The sequence below is a fragment of the Falco rusticolus genome, chromosome 11 (assembly GCF_015220075.1).
Source record: "Falco rusticolus isolate bFalRus1 chromosome 11, bFalRus1.pri, whole genome shotgun sequence".
NCBI lineage: Eukaryota > Metazoa > Chordata > Aves > Falconiformes > Falconidae > Falco > Falco rusticolus.
Genome location: NC_051197.1, coordinates 4,528,097 through 4,550,003, shown reverse-complemented (window position 1 = coordinate 4,550,003; position 21,907 = coordinate 4,528,097). Strand labels below are relative to the sequence as shown.

Here is a 21,907-nt window from a genome sequence, read left to right as displayed (position 1 = left end):
CATTTAGTTATTCAAACGTTTAAAAATATGTTTAAAATAGTGTGTGATAGCATATCCCATGTAATGTAAATCTGCTTCCAGTAACTCAGCGGTATTGCAGAAGACTTTACCTTTAAGTATGATACTGTTGTTGGTAGTGGCCTTCACTAATATAGAAGGAATACTGACGTAATGGTGAAAAAGGAAAATGAATCTCAAAAATGAACTGTATCATGCAACAAATAAATAAGAAGGGCCTTAAGGCATGTGGGAAGGGCATCCAGAGTCAATAAATACACCAGACCTCATTTGAAAAGATTTCAGTTTTCCTTGATACTTCCCATTAATTGCAGTAAGAATGCAGGTTGTTTTGAAGAATAATTCTGCCCCATAAATAGTGAGGTTAGGAATAATACCTACATGCAAAACCCCCTTGAGTTTCCTGTTTAAATGCCACATCTGAGATTTCTTTCCCACCCTTGACTTGAATTTCTATCACATCAGCTACTATGCTCCAGGTCCTTCAGGACTGGCAGCATCTGAAGGATGATGAGTTGACTGGACTGGGGTTATCAGGACTTGATCTACTTAGCATGCATGTCAGAGGGAACTATGAAAATACTTTTTGAGAGAAGACAAGGATCTTACAATACAGTCTCCAGGAAGGGGTATGAGATAGGATAGCTCATATTTTCCTACAATTCACAATTTTTCCATCAGCTCGTTGGGAGAAGGTCAGTGCTAGAAACCCCTTAGGGAGGCCCTCAGTTCCTGTACTGGCCCACCGTGTCACACTGACGTCTTAGCCCCAGTGACAAGGGCTGGGCCTGTCTTGGACTACATGGAGTTTGGCTGGGAGGCTTGGTGGGCTTTTCTTAAGTATCATTTGGAGGGTGGAGCTGGTTTTGTACCTGGTCAGTGAGGTGCAGCATCCACCATTATTTGTGACACAGATGTTCCATACGCACAGTTCCTAACCTTTACGGTTGGGATGAGGTCTCACTAGTCTCCTAAAATAAGAACGCTGCAAGTGGCGTCTGAGGCATGTTTGTTTAGGAACCAGAACTGAAGTTGAAGGGCTGTGAGCTAAAGGAATGATTATTAGACACTTAAAAACCTCCAGTGATCTCGTAAAAGACTTACACTAATCTACTAGTAAGCATTACAGTAAATTTCTTTTCCAATGCACAAACGGAGCTTTTTAGTGAGAGGTTGTTCATGAAAAATGCGTTTTGTTTGCAGTCAGGCACTCACTTTTGAAGACTTGACCCCTTCTGTTGGTTGGAAGTAAGAACAGAAATTTGCTGGAACCTCAACTCACTGGAGGCTGGCAGGATATTTTGGGGAAGAATTATTGTGTGTTTACCCTGTTCCTACGCCCTTCCCATCTGTTACTGGCCACTGTTAACACAGGTTAGTGGGCCGTATAGAGCTTTGATTTGACTTTTTGATTTTCATTGTTTTTAAACATTGAGAAGAGTTAGTTCATATTGTGATGATTTTTCAGGAATTTAATTTAGCACAGCAGCAAACTGTAGTGTTATAAAGTGCGTGTTTAAAGTGGCCTGCAGTTAGCTATCTGTGCTGGAAAATTTATAATCTTCCCATAAACTGGCATTTTGTGACAGTGAGTATCTATCATTGGAAGAGAAGTAAAAATAAATGGGTGGTATAAATTGTTCAAGCTCATCTGAGGCCCTGTATCCCCAGTGAGCTATTGTTATGAGAGGCACAGAAGTAACTGCTGTGAGTCATGGAGCAGCATTGCTTTGGAAGGGTACGTAATAGCATTTCAGCAGAGGACACAAGTAGAAGCTGTGTTGTAACCAGACAACCTTTCAATCCATTTATCAAAATACTTGTAGTTTCCATTTCAAGGAAGGCGACACAGTAAATATGAGAAAAAAAAGAAAAAAAAGAAAAAAAAAAAAAAGGTTAATCTGTATATCTGTGTCCAGACATTTCACTAAATAAAACAAGAAAATAAATCAATGCAGAACTGCTAGTGCCCAAGTGCTTAGCAAAAAGCTTCTGAATCCATCATGAAATGTGGGTGCTTTGGTGTTGTTTTTTTTGTTTTAGATCTTGAAATCAATTTAACAGATTAAAGGTATTTTTTTACTAATTTATGTAAGAAACCTTGACCTTTGGGAATACAAAGAAAAGGATGATCTGTTACTTCATGCCTGTTGTATACTTTCTCAAGCTGAAACATAAAATATGCTTTGTGCTAATGGATACTGGTAAAAGGCAGAAGTAATGTATGTGAACTTTCAAGCTTGGAGCAGTCAAAATTCATCTAGTTTAAAGGTTTTGTTTCAAAGCTGGGCATTTGGTCAGGGTCCCTGATAAGGCATTTAAAGTTCTTGCATCTCTGATTTAGGCAGAGGGAAACAGTGGACATTGAATGAGTCTGGAATGATTACCCATTAATTCATTCTTGTTTTACTTCCAGAGGTGAAACTCTCAGGTTGTCCCAGGCTTAGTTCCACTTTTGCTTCCTGGAATAAACAGAAGAGGTTAACCTCACACCCAAGGAATAAAATCTTGCAGAGGTGCAGATTTTCTGTTGAGGACACCAGTATTGTTTTTCTGTGTCTGGGGAGAGCAAACCCAGGGATAGTTCTAGAGGCAGATGTTATGCTTAGACTTCTTCCTGCTCCCGTTGTGATCTCCTGGAGACCTGTGTCATATATAACTCTGAATGACTTAACTGTTAATCTGAAACTGCTCTCTAGATGCTCCTTGTACTGATACAGAAGCTGTCTGATCCACTTGCTCCAGCCCCTCTCTGGAGACCGTTCTCAGTTCTTGAGTCCAGTGTCTCAACCATCTGACAGTTCTTCAGAAACTTTCTACAAAGAAAACAGCATCATTCTACAAATAAAACAAGTGCATCTACCCCTCTAACACCTTTTAGTTTATGATGCCTTTTTAGAAGGCCATCTGCTGGATCTCAAGCAGCCTCCCCAGCCCATTGGTCTCAGGATTATTTTTCTACCATCTTGGTCTTTATGTCTGTTGCTCAGTTGGAAGGATAGATCTTATTGCTCAGATTTTCTGTTCATTGGTTTCAGTTTTACCTGAACAGTGTTCAGGACTTGCCTCTATAACAGGAGTCTCAGGATCCAACTTCCAATATAGTAGAGCTATCTAACCGCAAGCTGCCATTCTCCTCCATCACACGTGAGGTTAGTGACCCTTATTTGTATAGATGGCTTGGAGTTTTTTAGCGTTTCATGGGTGGATTACCCACATGAAGGCAAACGTGACAGTCTGCTGCTCACAGTGGGTCAGTAAAGTCATCGCTCAGTGGTCAGAAGACTGCTGGCAGAAGTTTGCCACTCTCAGTGGATCTCATGGAAGGTTGAGAAGTTTGTGTCTTTTCCAGAACACTGATTTTTATACTTCCCCCCTCTAATTGTTCGTCTCACAAAGTGCCTACAGGTAGCGTGGTAGGGTGATTACTTAATGGTCCTGATACGGGTACTGTTAAGACATGCTCCTTTTCTAGCTTGTGCTTTTAAGTGACCACTTTCCAAACATTCATGTCCGATTACAGGTCCAATCTTTTGTAAACAGCAGACAAATTTCAGCAAACAATTGAAACATGACTTGAGGAACACATTGTTCAGACGCGGCCCTCTCCATCTTCTGTGGCTGGAGTGCTCCTGGGTGAAAGGTAGGATGAGGTGGCTGAGAGACGCATCGCATCTCCTAGCACTTCATTGCACCTTTTTTCCATGGTGCATCATCTGCTTTTGAACGGTGGGTCATGGGTCATGTGTTTGTGGTATCTCTAATCCTCCTCCCAGCTCCTTTATTATGGCATAGAGAGAAAGAATGAGAATATAGGTTGTAGGCTGTCTCTTATGCTTTTATCAAAAAGTACATGGAGGTACAGGCTCCGCATGTACAGCTAGGAGATTTGTTTGGATGGGAGGGAGCTACAAAGACATTACTGGGAGCCTTGTGAGAGTTTGGTGGCTAAGTATCATAGGTTGTTGGGATTTCAGTACCGTTTATGGACTGGAGCACCCACCCTGGTTTTATTCTGTCCTTATGAGCAGGTTAGGTGGGAAGGTTTATGGCAGCCCTAAATGCAGTGAGACTCGAATTTTGTGCAGTTGAGTTTCCTCGCCCTGATGAGGTAGGCAATAATAGTGAAAATAAGATACGTAGTCACTCGATTTGATTTAATCATGCTTGAAATTTTCATATCTCTCCCTCTGTCTGTCTCTCTCATTTTACTGCCATCTTTTCCTGGCTGAAAAGGAGATTGATTTTTTTTTTTTTGGCAAAGAAATGATATGTTATTAACATTTTCACCATTTTAAAATAGATAATAGTAAGGCAAACAAATTGAAGAGCTTTTTGCTTCCAATATAATTTTCTTGTTTTCTGGTTTTATATTCTGCTTTTGATTTTGTAGTTTTGAGTGCAAAGAGAGGAAGTCAAAAGTTTACAGTAGGAGAGATGGCTACCATTCTTGCACTGTATTTTCCCCTCAGGAAAATGGCAGGATTTTATAATGTGAAAAATACTATTCTATTTAAAACAAATCTCAGTCGTCCAGCTTTGCTGGCTAATGTTTGAAGGCTGATATCATTGCAAGCTTCTTTCATAAGATTAGTATTTAAAAAAAAAAAGAATTTTAGAATCCTTTTGTATGGTCAAGTAATAAGAGTAGAGGCAGACTGAGAAATTAACTGAGTAATCTGTAATGTGTATTTGCACAATGTCAGCAACTCTGCAGTAGGACTCCTGGCCCTGGTTTCCTGTGGAATGTGCGAGGTCCCTGGGATCTGTCACACGATACACCACAAAAAGATGATGAGTAGAGGTGGTTTTGCCAGGCAACTGACCTCCTAGTTTTGCCCATAATAATTTATTCATGTGGCTGTACCCTAAGACATACTAATACTGTACATACAATTGGCTCAAAACTGATGCAGCATATTGGAAAAAAAACATTAAATACCCACAGTCAGCTCAGATGAAGAGGCTGGACCTGGCTGCTATCTAACAACGGGCCACCGTGTAGAGGGGTCTGTTGCTCTGTTAAGGAGTGAGGTGAGTTAGGTAAGCCCCACAGCATCCATTGTCAGAGGCTTTTCTCAGAAATGGAACTTCAAACTGGCTTCTGGTGGCAGACCTCCAGAAAAGTTACTTATATGAGTGCAGCTTGTGACCTCCTGCATTCCCTGCTCTTGGCAAGGGCCTGATAGATTGCATTTTAAAAGGTAAAGTAAAATACAGCTGAGTAAAACAGGGGTGTGTTTTATTTTTTTCAAAATTTGATTTTTTTTTGTTGTTGTTGTCGTCAGTTTTAAGCAACATTTTAATTGATGTGTTTAACTGTTTTAAGAACCAGGATCCTCTGGGTGATGGAGGAAACCACCAAATACTGCCTTACAGTTTCTGCTGGTGGCTTAGTTTAAAGCAGTAAATGTTTGAGTATGTGGTCATCCCCCTTAGTGAAGAGCATGTCTAGTAAAGTTACACCCAGTTCTCAGTTTTTGAAGCGTGCCTAAGGAGCTAGTGTGCTGTTCTCGGAGACAAAGCACTGACTGCAGAAGCTGTCTTCAAGAGCTCTCTTGTTCCATACTGTTAGGAAATGAAGAACATGAACATGAAGAAGCAGGTGGATTTCCTCCTTCTTCTTCTTCTTTTCTTCTTCTTCTTCTGTATCTAAGTATCTGCTGTCCCTTCTTTGAAGAGGTGTCTCTCACCTGTATGGACATTTGTTAGCATTCTTATAGACACAAAAAACCTAGGGCCAACATTCTTCCTGAGGGTAGGTGCCCAAGTCCGTGTTGGGGAGCTAAACAGCTGGCTCCACGTCCTGAGTTCTTGAGCCAGGAATCAATGGGAAATGTGGGTCTTCGGCTTTTTTGAAAGTCAGAGTAATTATTTAAGTGTCTAAATCCAAGTGTTAGCCTAGATCTTCAGGCAGTAAAAGTCAACATATCTCCATGGAAGCTGATGGTTAATATGCTGGTTTGTACAAGTTCAGGCTTTGGCTCCCAAGGCTCGAAGCACTGATCCAGGCTACTTTCTCTTTATACCCGTAAATATAAATTAAATACAAGTTGAATAACTAATGTTATTGTGATTCAACATATTCTTTCATTAAAAATCATAAGATTTAAAGAATTTTCAAATACCTTTCCTTATTTAGCCTTGAATAAAAATCTTACAGTGGAAATGTTTAATAATCTCAGTGAAGTTTTCCTCTAATTAATTCTTGTTTGATATAAAGCCAGGTTGTGCAGTAAATAGTCCCATTGCATAACTCACCTGAAATATTTTTGGAGATGAGGCAATCAAGTTGCCATGGGAGTGTGATTTCTTTGCTGGGCATTAATCACATACCTTGTTTGGCCTGTAGTTTGTAGACGAGTTAATGTTTTATGGAGAATTTAGAAAATTAGTTCTGCATGCATGTCATTCACATTTTGCTGCTCCTCTCCTAAGGGTTACTAATTGGATTAAGAGGTTACAGTAGTCCCTAAGAATTCATCTGTGTCTCCTAGTTGTAAGTTATACTGGGTGTTTTGTCCAAAAAATAACTGAAGCAGAGATTGAACTGGAATACGAGCTCTAAATCATCATCAGAAATTTCAGAGCCCAGTCTGCATTTTGGTGTGTACTCTCTGTATGTTTCTAATTCTGATACATTTTAATTAACGGTGGTGGTGTGGTTCTGATTGGTTTGGTTTTTGTCATACAAGTTTGCCATAATTACCAAGTGCAGAATAAGCAGCAAAATCAAAAAGCTCTTTCTGTTAATGTTGTCATACAGCTCCTGTGTGGGTCTGCTGCACTTGCACCCTTGCTAAGCTGCCGGACTGAAATGTTCTGGACCTGTGTTCTTAATATTATCGTGGTGTCTAATAAGTATCATTGTCTTCTCTCTCAACCTCTTAATTACGTTTTCCGGGTGTAAACTCTCCTCTGAGACCCCTCAGGGCAATTGCCTCCAGCCCTGAGAGCTGAGTAGGCACATACACCTCTGCCAGAGCTCCAGTCCTGCAAGCAGTCACCTTTACACTTACCTCCCATGAGACTAAAGGCACTGAGGGGACACAAATGACATAAAAACATGTCTTTACTATAGCCTACAGAAAAGAAACCAGCTTGGGCAAAAAAATAATACTGAATACATGTTTCTATTTCAACTTTCCTACTACAGACACCCTTCGATTCTCTTGTGTAATTTTTTTTTGTTTGTTTGGATGATAGCTGCCTTTCTGTCTGTCTCTTTCAATCCTGCCTGGCTCCACAGTCAGAAATCTTATCTTGCAGTATTTTATACTGCAAAAATATTGCCTGATGTCTTTGATTTTTTTAATGTTTTTTTTTATTTTTTGTGCAACCTTGATAGACATAGTTGGACAATTTTGTCTTGCTTTGATTCATTCTGTTGCTATTCTCATAACTAAATGGGAGTCTCTAAGGTTTAGTAACTTCCCAGGTCTCTGGGTTTGGTAAACCTGTGACACGGCTTTGGCAACAAATGATGGAGTGCATATTCTGCAAGGCATTTATGGAAGTAAGTTCATCACATAAATCAGAATTCTTCAACTGTATGTAAACAGATTACCAAAATCATCCGTGGACGGATTGTTCAGGCAGAATCCCAAAGTCCACGTTCTGAATCTATGTTGTTGTCATTCACATAACTTCTATGCTTCCAGGGGAATAAAGTTAGCTCTGTGCAAAAACTTCTGTGGCCTAGTCGTCATTGCAGAGCAACTCTGTCACTGTGGATGGGCCAAGGGATGCCAACCTGTCACATGTAAGAGAGCTATGTGACTTGCCACCACAAGCTATGCAGCTACATAACAAACCAATGATGGCCAGGGGATGTAAGCTTAAAATATAATCAAATAAATTACTGGTGGTATATGACCTGTAGGAGTTGGAATATTAATAATTTTTAATTTCCTTTATGTTCTGAAGTAGATTTCTTGTGTTCCAAGACCTCATTTTCTTACCTATATTCTACATCAGGCTAAAGCTTGAATGCTGTTTGGTGTTTAATGTGTTATTACTGCTAAAACCAAATGTATTTTAAGAAATCTACTGTACTTACCGTAAGTTTAACCTAGAGAATTGCCTCCAGAGTTATGGAGAAGCTTAGTTTTCGACCCATTTAGTGCTTAAGAAATAATGCCAGGGTGGCAATTTTAGAGCATTAAAAAAAAAAAAAAAAAAAAAAAAAATCACTGAAAATACAATTGCATGCCCTAACTCTGCCCAGTAAATATGTATGTGCCACCAGAAAGTGCTGTTATTAAATCACACGTTCAGTAGCTATTACTATGACCTATGTTTGAACCAGAAGCCTAGAAATGAAACATTCTTGGGTTTCCCTTTGAATTCTCTTCTTTTTTTATTAATCTCTTTCATTCTTTGTCAGAGAGTTGTGGTAGAATAGCAATATAAGGCCCATCTGTCAGCAGAAGCAAAATGATACAGTTTTCTTAATACAGGATTTTATGCATCAATGTAAAACCCCTGCATTGAATGAATGTCAGTATTCTCAGTCCACAGTCAGAAACTCCGAAAGTTAAGTCAGCAGACAAGTTAATGAAAGTATTTGACTTGTCAATGATCAAAGTCCAGAACTGTAAAGAGCATTTATTAGCTGGTGACTGATACGGTGCTTTTCCTTGTTTCTTTTCCTGCTCTCCACTAATATCTTAGATCTTTTTTCATACCTGCCTTAGCCTAACAAAAGCAGCTGTTATTCTGAATTTCTGGCTATAGAAGCTGGTAAGTGAGGTGATTTTCAAACAGATTTTCTGACCTAGCTTCTCATTACTAAATGGTTACTCTAAAAATGTTGTGACCATAGGTTGTTTTGTTTTGTTTTGTTTTCATGTTTTAATTTTGTTTTCATGTAAGGCTGAGAGAGCTGCGCCTGTTCAGCCTGGAGAAGACTGAGAGGGGATCTTATCAATGTCCACAAACACCTTCAGGGCGAGTGCCAAGAGGACGGGGCCAGGCTCTGTTCAGTGGCGCCCAGCGACAGGGCAAGGGGCAACGGGCACAAACACACACAAGAAGTTCCACCTGAATATGAGGAAGAACTTCTTTACTTTGAGGGTGACCGAGCACTGGAGCGGGCTGCCCAGAGGGGCTGTGGGGTCTCCTTCTCTGGAGACACCCAAGACCTGCCCGGACACGATGCTGTGCAGCCTCCTCCAGGAGACCCTGCTTTAGCAGGGGGTTGGGCTAGATGATCTCCAGAGGTCCCTTCCAACCCTGACCGTTCTGGGATTCTGTGATACTAGAATGCTGCTGTGTATCAGAGTCCCAATATTAGGAAGCAGAAATGAAAATGGCAGGAGATGGATATATAGCAGTATACCTTGTTAATATAATGATGCGCTTTTCAGGTAGTAGCCAAATTCTCCAATACTATTCTTGTAAGGAATTTGTGTAAGCCTGTACCAGTAACAGATGGTGTCAACTCAGGAGGAAAATTCTGCTGAAATTCATGCTTCCATAAAGCTGCTCTCACCAGTGTGGCGTGTTTTATTTTATCTTGTCTCTGATTGTCGTAACATTTGCATAAAACTAAGGAGGAAACACAAGCATGTGCCTGATCATTATGGCTAGTCTAGCAAAACAAAGCTAAGTAAAATAAATCTCACATTGCAACTTGCTCGTTTTATGGGATGGCTGTATGCCTAGGTGATTCTTGTCTGTGAAGGTCTGTGTCCTGTTCCACTCCTTGTACCAAATGACAGTCCTGAAAGCTGAATTTAGTTTGGATTAAAGGCACTGACTCCCCCGATTCACTTACACGAGCTGCACGTTAGCCTGTACATGGTAAGTAGTGCTTTTTTCCACGTAGGCTTTACAACAGAGGTGGGTTTCTTTTCCGTTTTTGCTTTAGAGGGAAAGGCAAGTGGGAAGGGCTAAACTAAATTAAATACATTACAGATCTCCTATTAGTGCCATTTAAGCAGGTCCTTTCATACTTTAGCTTAGTTCTATATAGCATTATATATTTTAAAGACATTTTTCATTTCTGTGGGCTGCCAGATGTGCTGCTGATACCTTCTGATCTTAGATAGTTTGACATTGATTTTCTTAGCACACACCAGGGTTGAAATCTGGTCTGTAACTCATCCAAATGATCTATTCATAACAAAAAGAGCCTTCTGGCACTTGCACCACAGCTGAATATTGTTAAACTGAATTCATCATTTCATTTGTTTCTGATTGCTCTATAATGTTTACATATCTTACATATTAGTATGAACTTTTATAAAGCACACACTGAGGTTAAGTCCTCCCAAACAGAACTTTTTTCCCCTTCTCCCTTTCAGAAGGTGTTGAACTCTTTTTTTTTTTTTTTTCTTTTTTTTTTTTTCTTTTCCCATCAAATGAACAGGAATCTTGGAACTGCTTAATGCTCATCTCATCTGAAATGATGGGCTGAGCAAGCAGGAATGTGTGTGTTGGGCAGACATAGAAAAGTGACATTTTCCTGCACAAAAGGATTCTTCGCCATCCACAGATCAAATAACTGTGAGGTGGATTTGCTTGTCTGAGTATAATACTTCTGTAAGTAAGCATCATCACAGCTGAGGGCAGTAGTCTCTGTGTATGTTCAACTGAAATATTTATAGATGCTGCTTATGGCTCAAAGTGTGAATAGGTTCAGATTCTTCTCATCTCCCATCTTCAGATTCCTGCTGCATAATTGATGTGCAGAAATCATTCTAATGTCTAGCAGAGAATATCCTCTCTGTGTTTCAGTTTCACTATATGTAAAGAATAATAAACATTAATATGCCTCACAATAGGAGGGTGTCACAGGATGATTTTAATTCAAATAGAAGGCAGAAAATCTGAGGCTCCCTTTGAATTTGTATTCTAACTTTCAAAGAAGGATGACATCTCTTATTTGCTTTAAAAATAAAAATCAATTGCCCATAAATCTAAAACAGATGTTGTTTTTATACTAAAAAGATTAAGGATTTATTTAAGCTCATTAAAGAAAAAAAAATCATGACAACACACTGATCCTTCTATATCATCATAAGAATGTCTGAAGGCAATAGAAAGCTATGAAAAGGACGTGGTATTAGTGTAACAAAAATAGCTCTGAGTCTGGTAAATTGTGCTTATCTTCTGGGTTCTGCGGCAAACTTTGCACTATTTCTCCAACTTTACGCTTATGTCTGGTCATGTGTTTTAGTGGGATTGGGTGGTATGTATTCTCAAACAGAACTTGGACTTTTTATTATGAAAATACAAATGCCAGCTGCTGCATGGCTTGGAAAACTTAAGCATCGTCCAAATACTTCAAGGAGGGGAAATGGAAACCATTTGCTATTTGTTATCCATAGATCTATGGAAGAATGTTCACCCTGTTGCTTCCCAAAGATTGTGTGTCTGTTTTGGGGAGTATGTTATTTCCCAGTTTTCTTACTTTCCACATGCATCACAATCCAGAGTCTACAAAATGTGAATTAAACTCTTTAAGTGGAAGGAGGAAATAGGAAATCTGATGATGCCGTATGCAGTATGAATAAAGCCCGGCATGATAGCTGGTGGTCTTTATTCTGGTTAAAAAGCAGAAAAAAATGATAACCTAGTACCCTATGGGCTATATTCACCAGTGTGGTGATACGCAGCTCCCTCATTTGCTGTGTTTATGTGTTGAAAGTTTGCTGGAATGTGTACAAACGGTACTCCAGTAGTAAGATGATAAGAAAGTCTCAGCGTAATTTGAGAAGAGCCAGGACGGAAATATCCTGTCCTGGCAAATTCCTGTGGGTGTCCAAAGTACTAGGCCAGGAGTGCTGGCTCCAGGGAGACTTTGGTCTTTTAATCAATCTAAACCTTTCAGTGTTATCAGACTTACAGGACAATTTGCTAAATTGTGGACTTATGATAGAAGAAAAGGCTGGGGCTGTTGTTGTTTGTTTGGTGTTTTTTAACTATATTGTCCTTCTTGATTTCACAAAGCATCTTGTGTTTTAATATGCTTAGACTATTTGATTTTTCAGACTACACAGCAGTTGGATTTTAAGCTTGCTACATCTGGTGTAGCTAGATTCTTCCTTCAGAAATTGCAGCAGAGTACAGAGCACTGCAAAGTTTGCTGCATCAAAAATATTTTGAGATGCGACTTCAAAAACCTGGGCCCCTTCTGCCCTAAATGTTCCTTCCACCTGCAGGGAGATGCATTGTGTCCCCAACTACAGGATAGGAATGAGATGGGACGTTTGGGTTCTCACCATCTTCCATCACTAGTTTGGAGCAGATACTAACTGGGAATTTTGGCCGTCTGCTGTGTTCTCAGTAAGGTCGGTGATGTGGAACTGGTCTAAAAATCAGGTTATTTTAGGGTTTGCTTTCTGTTGCACTTCGTTTTGTTACTGAAATTGTAAAAGAAGGTTTGCCCCCATAGAGGTGTTGAAAACTCAAAGCTGTATTAATTTGTAGTTTTAAGAGAAAACAAAACAAAACCAAATGTCTTTGCAGTGTTTTTGACGTAGCTTTGTCCACTTGGAGTCATAAATGCCTTTTTAAATTCAATGCAGCTATTCTTGCTCTTTAATGGGTTTAGGCAGCCAAAATCTTACGCAGACACACAGACACACATGTGCACGCAAACATCTTTAGTGAAAGTAATTCAGCGCATTAGAGCTGATAGGGGAGAACTGAGCAAGAATCTCGTATTTGTTAGGTGTGTTCCTACGAGAAATCGGGATTGCTTGACACTGTAGTGATGTAGTTTGAGGAACCAGTTTTTGTTGTTTTGTTTTCCTACTTAACTTCATGACAAGAATCAGCTGTAATGTAAGTTTATGGCTTGAACAGACTATTGTTTGTGCAGAAACCTCCCTGCTGGTGTATTTACTAAACATGTGTGTTGCACAAATGCCAGTAAACTGCATCTTGGAGCATATTCCCTAGCTGCTAGCAAAAACTCTTTTAAAGTTTGGTCTGTTTAAATATAGGGAGAATGTGCATCAAGTTTAACAGGAACAGGCTTGATTTTTTAATTACTCCTCAAAACTATTTTGATGTGAAGTCCAGGCCTTACTGAAATCAATAGCAAACCTTAAACATCCTTCAGCGGGTCTGGAATCTTGCTAATGAAGAGCAAGGTCTAAATAAAAAAACCCAAACATTGTCCCTTTGACTAAGACACCTCTTTTTTGCTGTTCCAACACTGCAAACATACAGACTTTTTTTGTTAGGGAGTTCTCTTGTTTCCTCCTCTTGGAGCATTTCCCACCTTCTAGAGAACAACAGCTGCAGATTTAGCATCCCATGTACATGGACTGTAGTGGGAAGTGCATTCATGCATCATATGATGGTGTAGGACTGCACTGCTGTTCTCTTTTTCCAGTGAAAAAGTGTTGTGTATACCTTGAATGGGTATACCTCTGTTGGTCCTGGAAGAGAAAACGTGAATCAGGCTTCTAAGTAAAGCAGGTAGCTTGCCAGGAGATGGATGACCTGTCTTCTCCAGCCCCTGCTGCAAGAATTGTATGTGTTCAGCCAGTGCAGAATACGTAACCAGTCTTTGTGGCAAGTACTGGGACCCGAGTTCCACTGCCCCATTCCCAGTCGTGTGCTATGCCTTATGCTCAACAAGGTACTGTACCTCCATGGGCTTTCTTTCTGAACTAGAAAGTAAGTCTAGAAAGTCTATCTAGTCTATTGAAAGTGAAACAGCTTTGTAAGTGGAAGGAAGATGCCCTCCGCCCTTATAAACTGGTAATTTGCATCTTCTGAAGCAGAGAAAGGAAGTGAACCAATGTCTCCCACATCCTGAGTGGTCTAACCACTAAAATATTGCATGGGAGCCTGCTGCCGCTGTGTACGTGGGTGGTATATTTGTATGCAAGCAGCAGAATACAGTCCTGCTCAGTTTCTGGAAGATAGTGCTTAGATATCTGCCTTGATGAAAGGGTTCACAGGTGTGAAGGAAGGAGTGGTTTGTGTAAAGCAGAGCTGAAGTAAGGGGCAAAATCTAATGTTTATGCAGGCAAATATTTCCTGTGGCTAACGCAAGCAAATCCCCTTCTGGCCAGCCCTGGTTGGCAGCTTCCACCCGAAGCACCCAACTCTCCGTTGAGCACGCTGGAGCCTGGGCTTCCACTGCAAGGCTCAGGAGTTGATGGCAGATCTCAGGGACCTCAGGCCCTCTGTCAGCTGGATTCCCTCTCGAATCTTAACTCTGAAAATATACGGGATGAGTGCTCTGTAAACACTTGTTGCTTGTTACATTAGCTGTATTTTCTGTATTTCTGATGACAGCCAAGCAGAGTGTTGTATCCAGCTGCTCGCTCTAAGTAAGGTGTTTTTTCTGGAGAAGCAAGACATTTGCTTTTTCCCTGTACAGTATAACTCCTGTTTCTGAAATTTCTTACTTTCTGCGTGGCCAGACCCAGCTGTTCTGTAAATGGGAGTGAATGGGGGCAGTTGTGCAATCAGTAGCTGCAGCTGTGTCACGTCATCTAAAAATGATGCAGATGAGGGACATATTTCTCCACGTTCTCCTTAGAGTAAGTCTCTACCTATACCTCTCCAGTCATGTTAATAACTCCAGTGGAGGAGCAGCAGTTGTTTTCAGTATTGGACACTGATAGCTGCCCCGCATGAGTTGTGAAGTACCCACTTGGACAAGCAGTTTGATTCAATAGAGCTTTCTCTTGGTTTTCCAGATCAGTGAAACACCCATTTTTGTGCCTGGTGTTTGGGGACCTTATTTCTCTGCAATGGTACCTGGATTGTGGTTGAATGAGGGTGGTCAAAGTGCTACAGGAAAACTGGTAAGTGTTTGAAGACACAGAGTCCGAGATGAGAGGTTGGCCATAACTCCTGTTGTTTGGGATAGCTTCACCGTCAATTCAGACAGAGCACTACCTGAAACACCTCCACAAGATCGTACGAGGTACCGTGCTGCTGAAAGCAGTAGGCAATTAGTTGATTGTTATGCCACTTACAGACTGTTCATTTGTGTTCTGATAGGGAATTATACATGGGGCAGAGCATTAAGGGCATGTCTTCCTTTTATGATGGTGGTGATGATTGTTATTATTTCACAGGCAGACGGGCATTCATTCTTTAGTTTAGCAGGAGACTGAGATAGACTTCAAGATAAAGACAATTTTATATATATATATATGTAACATACTGTGTTATATGGAACAACTGTGCTCATTGATGAGCATAAATGAAAGATGTATGGACAGAATAAGAATACATTAATGTGTTTTCCTGTCTATATAGATACCGCATATATTGTCACTTCAGTTCTTTCCTTGAGTGCAATGAGTCTAACTATATTAGGTTAGTTTAATTTGTCAATAAAAATTAAAACCAGACTGGATTCTCTAAAAATGAATTTTCTTATTTACAGGGGTCAGTCAGAACTAAAATGCTGAAGTCAAATTTAAAGACAGGCTAGATGTATAAAACAGTATTTAGGCTTGAGTCCAAAAGCATCAGCAAGACCTTAAGTGGCTGCTTAACCCTGGAAGTTTCTAAAGCTCCCTGTGTGTCTCCCTGCTCAGTCTGTAGAAATACTGACTGCTCTTAAGGGTGAGCAGGTCCTCTTGAGAAACTCCGGGAGGCAGGCCCGGTCCTGTGGGTATCCTCTGTAAGCTCACCAGACATACAGGTGGGTTTAATCTTTCCCAAATTGCAGGCGTAATTGCTCGCTTACTCAGAGCTAGCACCACCCACCTTTTTAAAAGCCTAGTGATCGGAGTACACGTCCAGGAAGTAGTAGATTGGGGCATCACTGCATTTATACATTCCATATGGAACAGTCACTGAATGTGAAACAGAAATCATCCTGGATCAGGAAGCCCAGGCACACCTAAGCACTGCGCTGTGGGTTGGTGTTCCCTCCTGTGCCCTGTCCTTGGCCACGTGAATCTGACCTTCCTCTCTGTACAGTGTCACAGCTTCCCTAGGAGAGTCATGCCTCTTCCTCTCGGGCAGCCTCTGCTTCCCATCCCAGCCCATCGCCAGCCCATCCGTAGCCTCAGGGCTAAAGCACTCTCAGCAGGTGGGATTTGTGAGCTTTACATTTTCCAGGTCAAGACGGGGCTAGGACCAGTGTGTCCCATTTTACAGGTAACTGCTACAACCAGAAGTAAAATTAAATTATTGCTAGTAACACCACCACTTTAAAAGGAAAACAGCAAGCCTTGTGCGTTTCTCTGTAAGAACACTTCTGAGAGGAGATGCCTCTATGTGCTGAATCTGGAGTGGGTAAAGACACTTAACTAAGCTCTAGAGAGGATACAGCAAGTCAGTGTTTTTTCTTGGCTGGCTCAGGGTGGTTCTGCACTTAAAATGTACCATGGGAGATAGGGCATTTCAGAGCAACAATTTTTAAAATCCTTTCCATTCTAGTATCAGAGAACAAGACATTCCTGAGTCATTAAAGAAATTGCTGGAAAAAATGTATGGTCATGTTAGGACCCATAACAGGAGTCAGCTTTAAGTACTGTTCGGTATATTAGGGAAGCTGTCTTATTAAAACATTCTCAGAGTATCTCATGTGGTTTTCTTGAGGTTGTATGTACAAAAACCACATCGGGAGCCATAGGAGGAAACAGTGTATGTGCCCTGTGTGGAGGATAGGTTGCATTCATTACCTTTCTAGTCTTTAAGAAGGAGTATTTTTTAGATCCTGCTTTCTCATACTTAAAGCTTTGTGAAAACAAAAAAATTGGACATGCTTTGGGATTCTTTTCATTGCTTGATCTATGCCCAAAGGTGAATTATTTTGCTGAAATTTGAACAGTCTATTGAACATCTCAAAAGTAAAACTGGTACACTTCCCTTTCAAAAAAATTTTTATTGCTACAGCTGTTGAAAAGTCTGTTGGATTTTGAAAACTGATTCAGATAGAATCCAAATGAAGAATTAAGAACTCCCATTTGTTTTGAAAAAGCTTGTTTGTTTGTGTATTAAATGTGCTTTTGCACTGGATTTTCAAAATTTATAGGAAGAAGGATGCTGCACAGCAGAGACAAAGGATGCCACGACATCGTCACAAACTGTAAACTCCAGAATGCAGGAGAGGATTTCTAGATACAACTCTCATGTGGCCATATCTTGAATTAAGGGCATTTCAATATCTGAGTTCGTAACTTCTGTCACATTTTTGTGTAATGTGTTTTCATAGCACACACGTATATGTGGTGTTTGTTTATAAATCTATTTATGAATTTGTGAGCTGTTCCTGTGTTCTAAAAAGATTATGCTAGATTGCGGAATTCAGGCTTGAGCTTTTTTTAATGCATGCACATGTTTGAGTTTTGTCTTTGATGCAAACCTCAGAAAGAACAGGCGTGCATTTTTTTTATTGCTGTGTTCAGATGTGTATGGTTCATTATATTCAGAAGGTTTTGATGCCTATAGTTATTGCCGATTATACTCGGTGAACTTCAGCAGCTGTAGTTTTGCCTCCTTAGCTTTTACTGTCACCTCTGATGGCATATTATCAAGAGGCCACAAAACCTGCAGAATTATTGTCTTAAAAGCCCATGTTATTCTACCTGATGCTTTGTTTTGTGAATAATGATATCCACTCTGGAGTGAAAGGAGAAGCTGATTTATCAATTTACTATAAGACAGGGCTTGTATTGATCTTTCTTTATAGCAATAATTGCTTTTCAGGGTATATGTTTTGTTTCCTGCAATGAACATATGGAGCATCTGTCAGGATGACAACACACCTTGTGCTTTATTATAAGAGTGTGATACGGAAAGTTGTAGGGATTTGGGCCAAGGTGGTGCTCCTGGTAGAATCCCAATGAGGGTCTACATGCAAGAGAATGGGAGAGGCTAGGGGACACGCTTTCAGGTAGTGTTGGACAGGAAAAAAGTCATCCTTTCAGCTTACTCTTCTGGCTGAGGAGCTGCATGCTTAGCATTTTGCCTATTTTTGGTGCAGCATTTGTTGTTTTTTCTTACTGTTTTTGAGCCAAATCCTGAATCCAGTAATGTCAGTGGGAGTTTTGCCATTGGCTTCATTAGGGTTAGGATTTAACACCTCATGAGTAATTTTGAAGCTGTCTTGTCTTTTTAAAGTTATGACACTGTATTACCCTTTTCTGCAACTGAATTTTTAAGATGTAATTGTCCCAAAAATTTTGCTTTCCTCTTTTTCAGATAGATCATGTGGTCCGAGGCCATGTCGCCTTCCCGGAATTACAGTCAAAAGCTGCAGCCAGGTCACTGTTCTTATTCCTTTATCATATACCTGCCTTACAAATTGATAATGCAGTCTATCCTTATTCTGAAATGGGAATTAAGTCTGATAGTGGGTTGGAAGTATTTACAAAAGCTTGCCAGGTAATTGCTCAAAGATGAAAGCTTTAAACTCCCCTCAGATACCTTCAGCGTATCTAAGTGGTGATATTAACTTACTGCTTTTCAAATTCTTTCATATCCAGTCCAGGGTATTTCTTGATACCATAGCATCAGCCCTGTTCAGCACTTTGTGCCTTAGGCTAATGATGTGTCTTAATTTGTAGGTGACTCTATTAAGCTCCAAGGATGAGATATAGCTTAATTAGGAATACATTATTCATTATCTTTGGAACAGTCATATGAAGGAAGGTATAACCACTGCATGAAAAACTCCTGCCTGGCACCACAAATAGAACAGAGAAGAAACCCAGGATGAATTTTCAGACAAAACTAAGATGTAGGAGTGAATTGGAGGTAACTCCAGGATTCCTTGAGCAGGAGGCTGTGCACAATGTGGAATTTTAGTTTGGCCTGCTTTAGAGGTGGATGAAGACAGCCCAGACACTTCTGTCAGATCTGGACTTTCTCAAGCTGTTTTGGCTTAGATTCTGTTTAAGATGGTTCACATCACTCCCAGAGAGATCTTAGCTGAACAGTTAGGCACATTGGATGAAAATGTGATTAACGTTTAATTTCTTTTTCCTCTTTAGATTAAAGAAAAAAACAGCAAACTTGGCATTTTATCTTCAGTTTATTACTCTAGTCTAAAAGGCAAGGGTCAGTCCTGGTAAATGTATGAAGCACAGGCAGTTACACAGTTGTTTTAGTCCTCCCTGGGATTATAAAGCTACCTGGTTTCTCTGGATGACCCTTCCATGCTTTGTAGTGCCCAATGCCTTACTTGTTTGTTAAAGACTTAATTTGTTGTTAAAAAAAGTATTCCCAGAAATGTATTGAACTTCATTCAATATGAAATAGTTTCATGCTTCCTAGAATTCTCTTTGTTCTTTAAGAAAGGAAATTGGGAAATAAATCCATCTGTGTATGTTTGGAATAAGGATTGATCTGGGGTTTTTTTCCAAAATTTTGGCTTCCAGGCCATTTTTCCAGTGCCCCCATATGAAGCACAAGTATAAGAGAAACAATTAGGTTAGTCTGTAATGCCAGGATAAACCATGCTTTTTGTGTCGGAAAAAGGAGTATAGAGTAGCCTGCTTGTGTGTACTAGGTCTGGCACTGAACTGACTGACCACAACTAATTTCATGGTGCAAAAGGGCGCGGACTGTGATGTGAGTAGGACACCTAATACAAAATACTGGGAATAGAACGCCGTGTTATCTGAGTATATGGTGTTGTAACTTTTGGTTTGAGTTTCCTGCAGTTAGTAAAACTGTGGAGGATAGCATTGATAAAAAGGGTTATAATGTTTTATAGAAAGGTTGATAATATTTTATAAAGTTAATTTGCTCAATGGTATTTTTGTAATGCTTTCCAGATATGCTCTCCTAATGAAATGTTTGGATAGCTATAAATTTAGTAAACAAGTCTCTTTTTAATTCCCCCATCCTCGTTCTCCCTATCCTTCTCAAATATTCATTAAAGCATTTAGTTTGAATAAACAAAAATCAGGAACTTTGCAATTTGAACTGATTTTTTCTCCTTATTTCTTCATTTCTTTCTGCAGATGGAGCACAAGCTTCAGCCTTATCATAGGGACTAGTAGCAGTAGCTATGCAAATGTGAGGCCTTTTTTTTGCGAACAGTGTTGGCCCAAACTTTGGATTATATGCTCAATTACGTTGTCATATAGTGAATAAAAACATAGTGTCTCCTTTTGGGGGATTGTTGGTGATGAGGATAAATTATTCACCTGGAAATAGCAGAATATTTCAGAGAATCTGGTTTATTATGTTTTAGTATATTCTCTGTGCAGGTGTAGCAATTTCTATCTGTTCAGCCATTGCAAATGAACACTGAAAGAAAACAAAATGAGAATTCCATACTTAGGTGTGCAATTGCATATTACCTTGACTTTGCATGCTAGGTGCAGTACTGTAGAGAGTTAAGCTGGTTTTGTAGTGACAAAAAGCACGTGCATGTCTGGATCATTAAAAAATAACATCTGAGGTCACAAATCCGTGCCTCTTACTTGCTGCTGTCTATCACCTACTTCTGCCTTCCTAAACCTGTCTTTCCTTTCTCCCAAGCTCCTAACGCTGCTAATAAGTAGGTTTGCAATGGCAAACTGCCTGCTTGGGCGGCTGATCTCAGAAGCTTCACTGGGCAGACTTCTGTTCCTTCGCCTGTACCAGCAGCAAGAGTTTGCAAGCTGCATTTACCACTGTTGCGGTAATTTGTGGTAACTTGTTAGGGCGTGAGCGGCTTAGACGGACTTGCCAGAAACCAGCTCCTACTGACCGCTTGTGCTGAAGACCAGTCTTGTGCAATGCTCCCAGTACTATTCCTATGTTCTCTTCCCTTTTACTGGAAGTGGAGAGGGTTGAATTACATGAGGAGTTTCTGGACGACTGTAAATTTAGCATTTGGTCTAACTAATTGGCATACTCTGTGAACAACAAAATTGTTTTTTTTCATGCAATTCACTGCATTGCAGAACTTGCTGTGTATGTAGCACTTTTGCTCTTCAATCTATGTATTGTCTAGGTCTGTCATCTAGCCATCACTGGTAAGTTAAATCCTGTATAGGTAGGCTAGAGTAGAGGAAAAAAAAAAACCACAACAAAGAAAGAAATAATATGATAATTTATGCTTTAAAGTTTGAATACTTCTATTTCCTAGAATCACAGTTCTAATCTTCTGGAGGAAAAAAAGTTTCCAACTGTTTGACAGCAAAGATTATATGCCCTTTGGCATTTTGTAAAGTGCTGTTTTAGGACAGAATTTTCTTTCCTGTACCCCTCAATGCTCTCTCCACATTTGAAGAGATGTCTCCTGAAAAAAAGCATTGGAAGTTACACACACGTTATCTATCAGCAATTCTGGGATCTTTCAAGAGGAATATAATCATCATACTTGGCAGTTCTCTGTACCTCTAGATGTTTTAGAGCCCTTTTTTTAGATTTAGAAATCTAAAATCTTTAGATTTCTTTTTTTTCCTGAAAGATACCTGCTGGCATCTTCCAGGATTCCTGAACAGATTAAATACCAACCTCTTGTGCCTTCTGAAGCGACGTTCCAAATATGAGCATCACCCTGGGCAAACTTGCATTGATTTCTTACTCTCCACTTTCAGCATTGTACCTTTTTAATAGCAGTAGCTTGTGCTCAACTCTGCAAGTCAGATCCAGCTGCTACCAATACCTTCTCATAGAACAGAAGAAGCTCCAGAGAGCTGATGGTGTAATACTATGTGTAACAGAAACATGGTAAACTGGAACAGGCAAGTGTTCAAAGGATTTTTGCCAGTCACTCAGTCCGAATGTAGTGCCTTGAATCCATGTCTACATGTATAAAAAAAAACCACTAAAAGGTGTGGGGAAAAAAAAAGTGTAATTCCAAGGTTATGTGGGTCTTCAGCGTATTTGGCTGAACTTCAGCCTCTTCTACAGTCCTGGTGTTCTGTCAGAGCTGCACGAATGGCTTATCCTTGTGAGAGTAATCAAGCAGGATGGAGATCAGATAGAAGCTGGGATGTCTGGTAGGTCTGTG

At 40.0% G+C, this 21,907-nt stretch overlaps 1 protein-coding gene across 11 annotated transcripts in view; it reads left to right on the top strand.

The window, feature by feature from the left end:
- The window catches only part of FGGY (FGGY carbohydrate kinase domain containing), a 327,828-nt gene that overhangs the window by 264,273 nt on the left and 41,648 nt on the right, over positions 1–21,907 (top strand). For all 11 annotated transcript variants that reach the window (XM_037404963.1, XM_037404961.1, XM_037404966.1 and 8 more), the window contains 2 exons: positions 14,688–14,795; positions 18,157–18,218. In XM_037404963.1, coding sequence (XP_037260860.1) covers positions 14,688–14,795; positions 18,157–18,218 — 170 coding nt within the window. The remainder of the gene's footprint in view (positions 1–14,687; positions 14,796–18,156; positions 18,219–21,907) is intronic.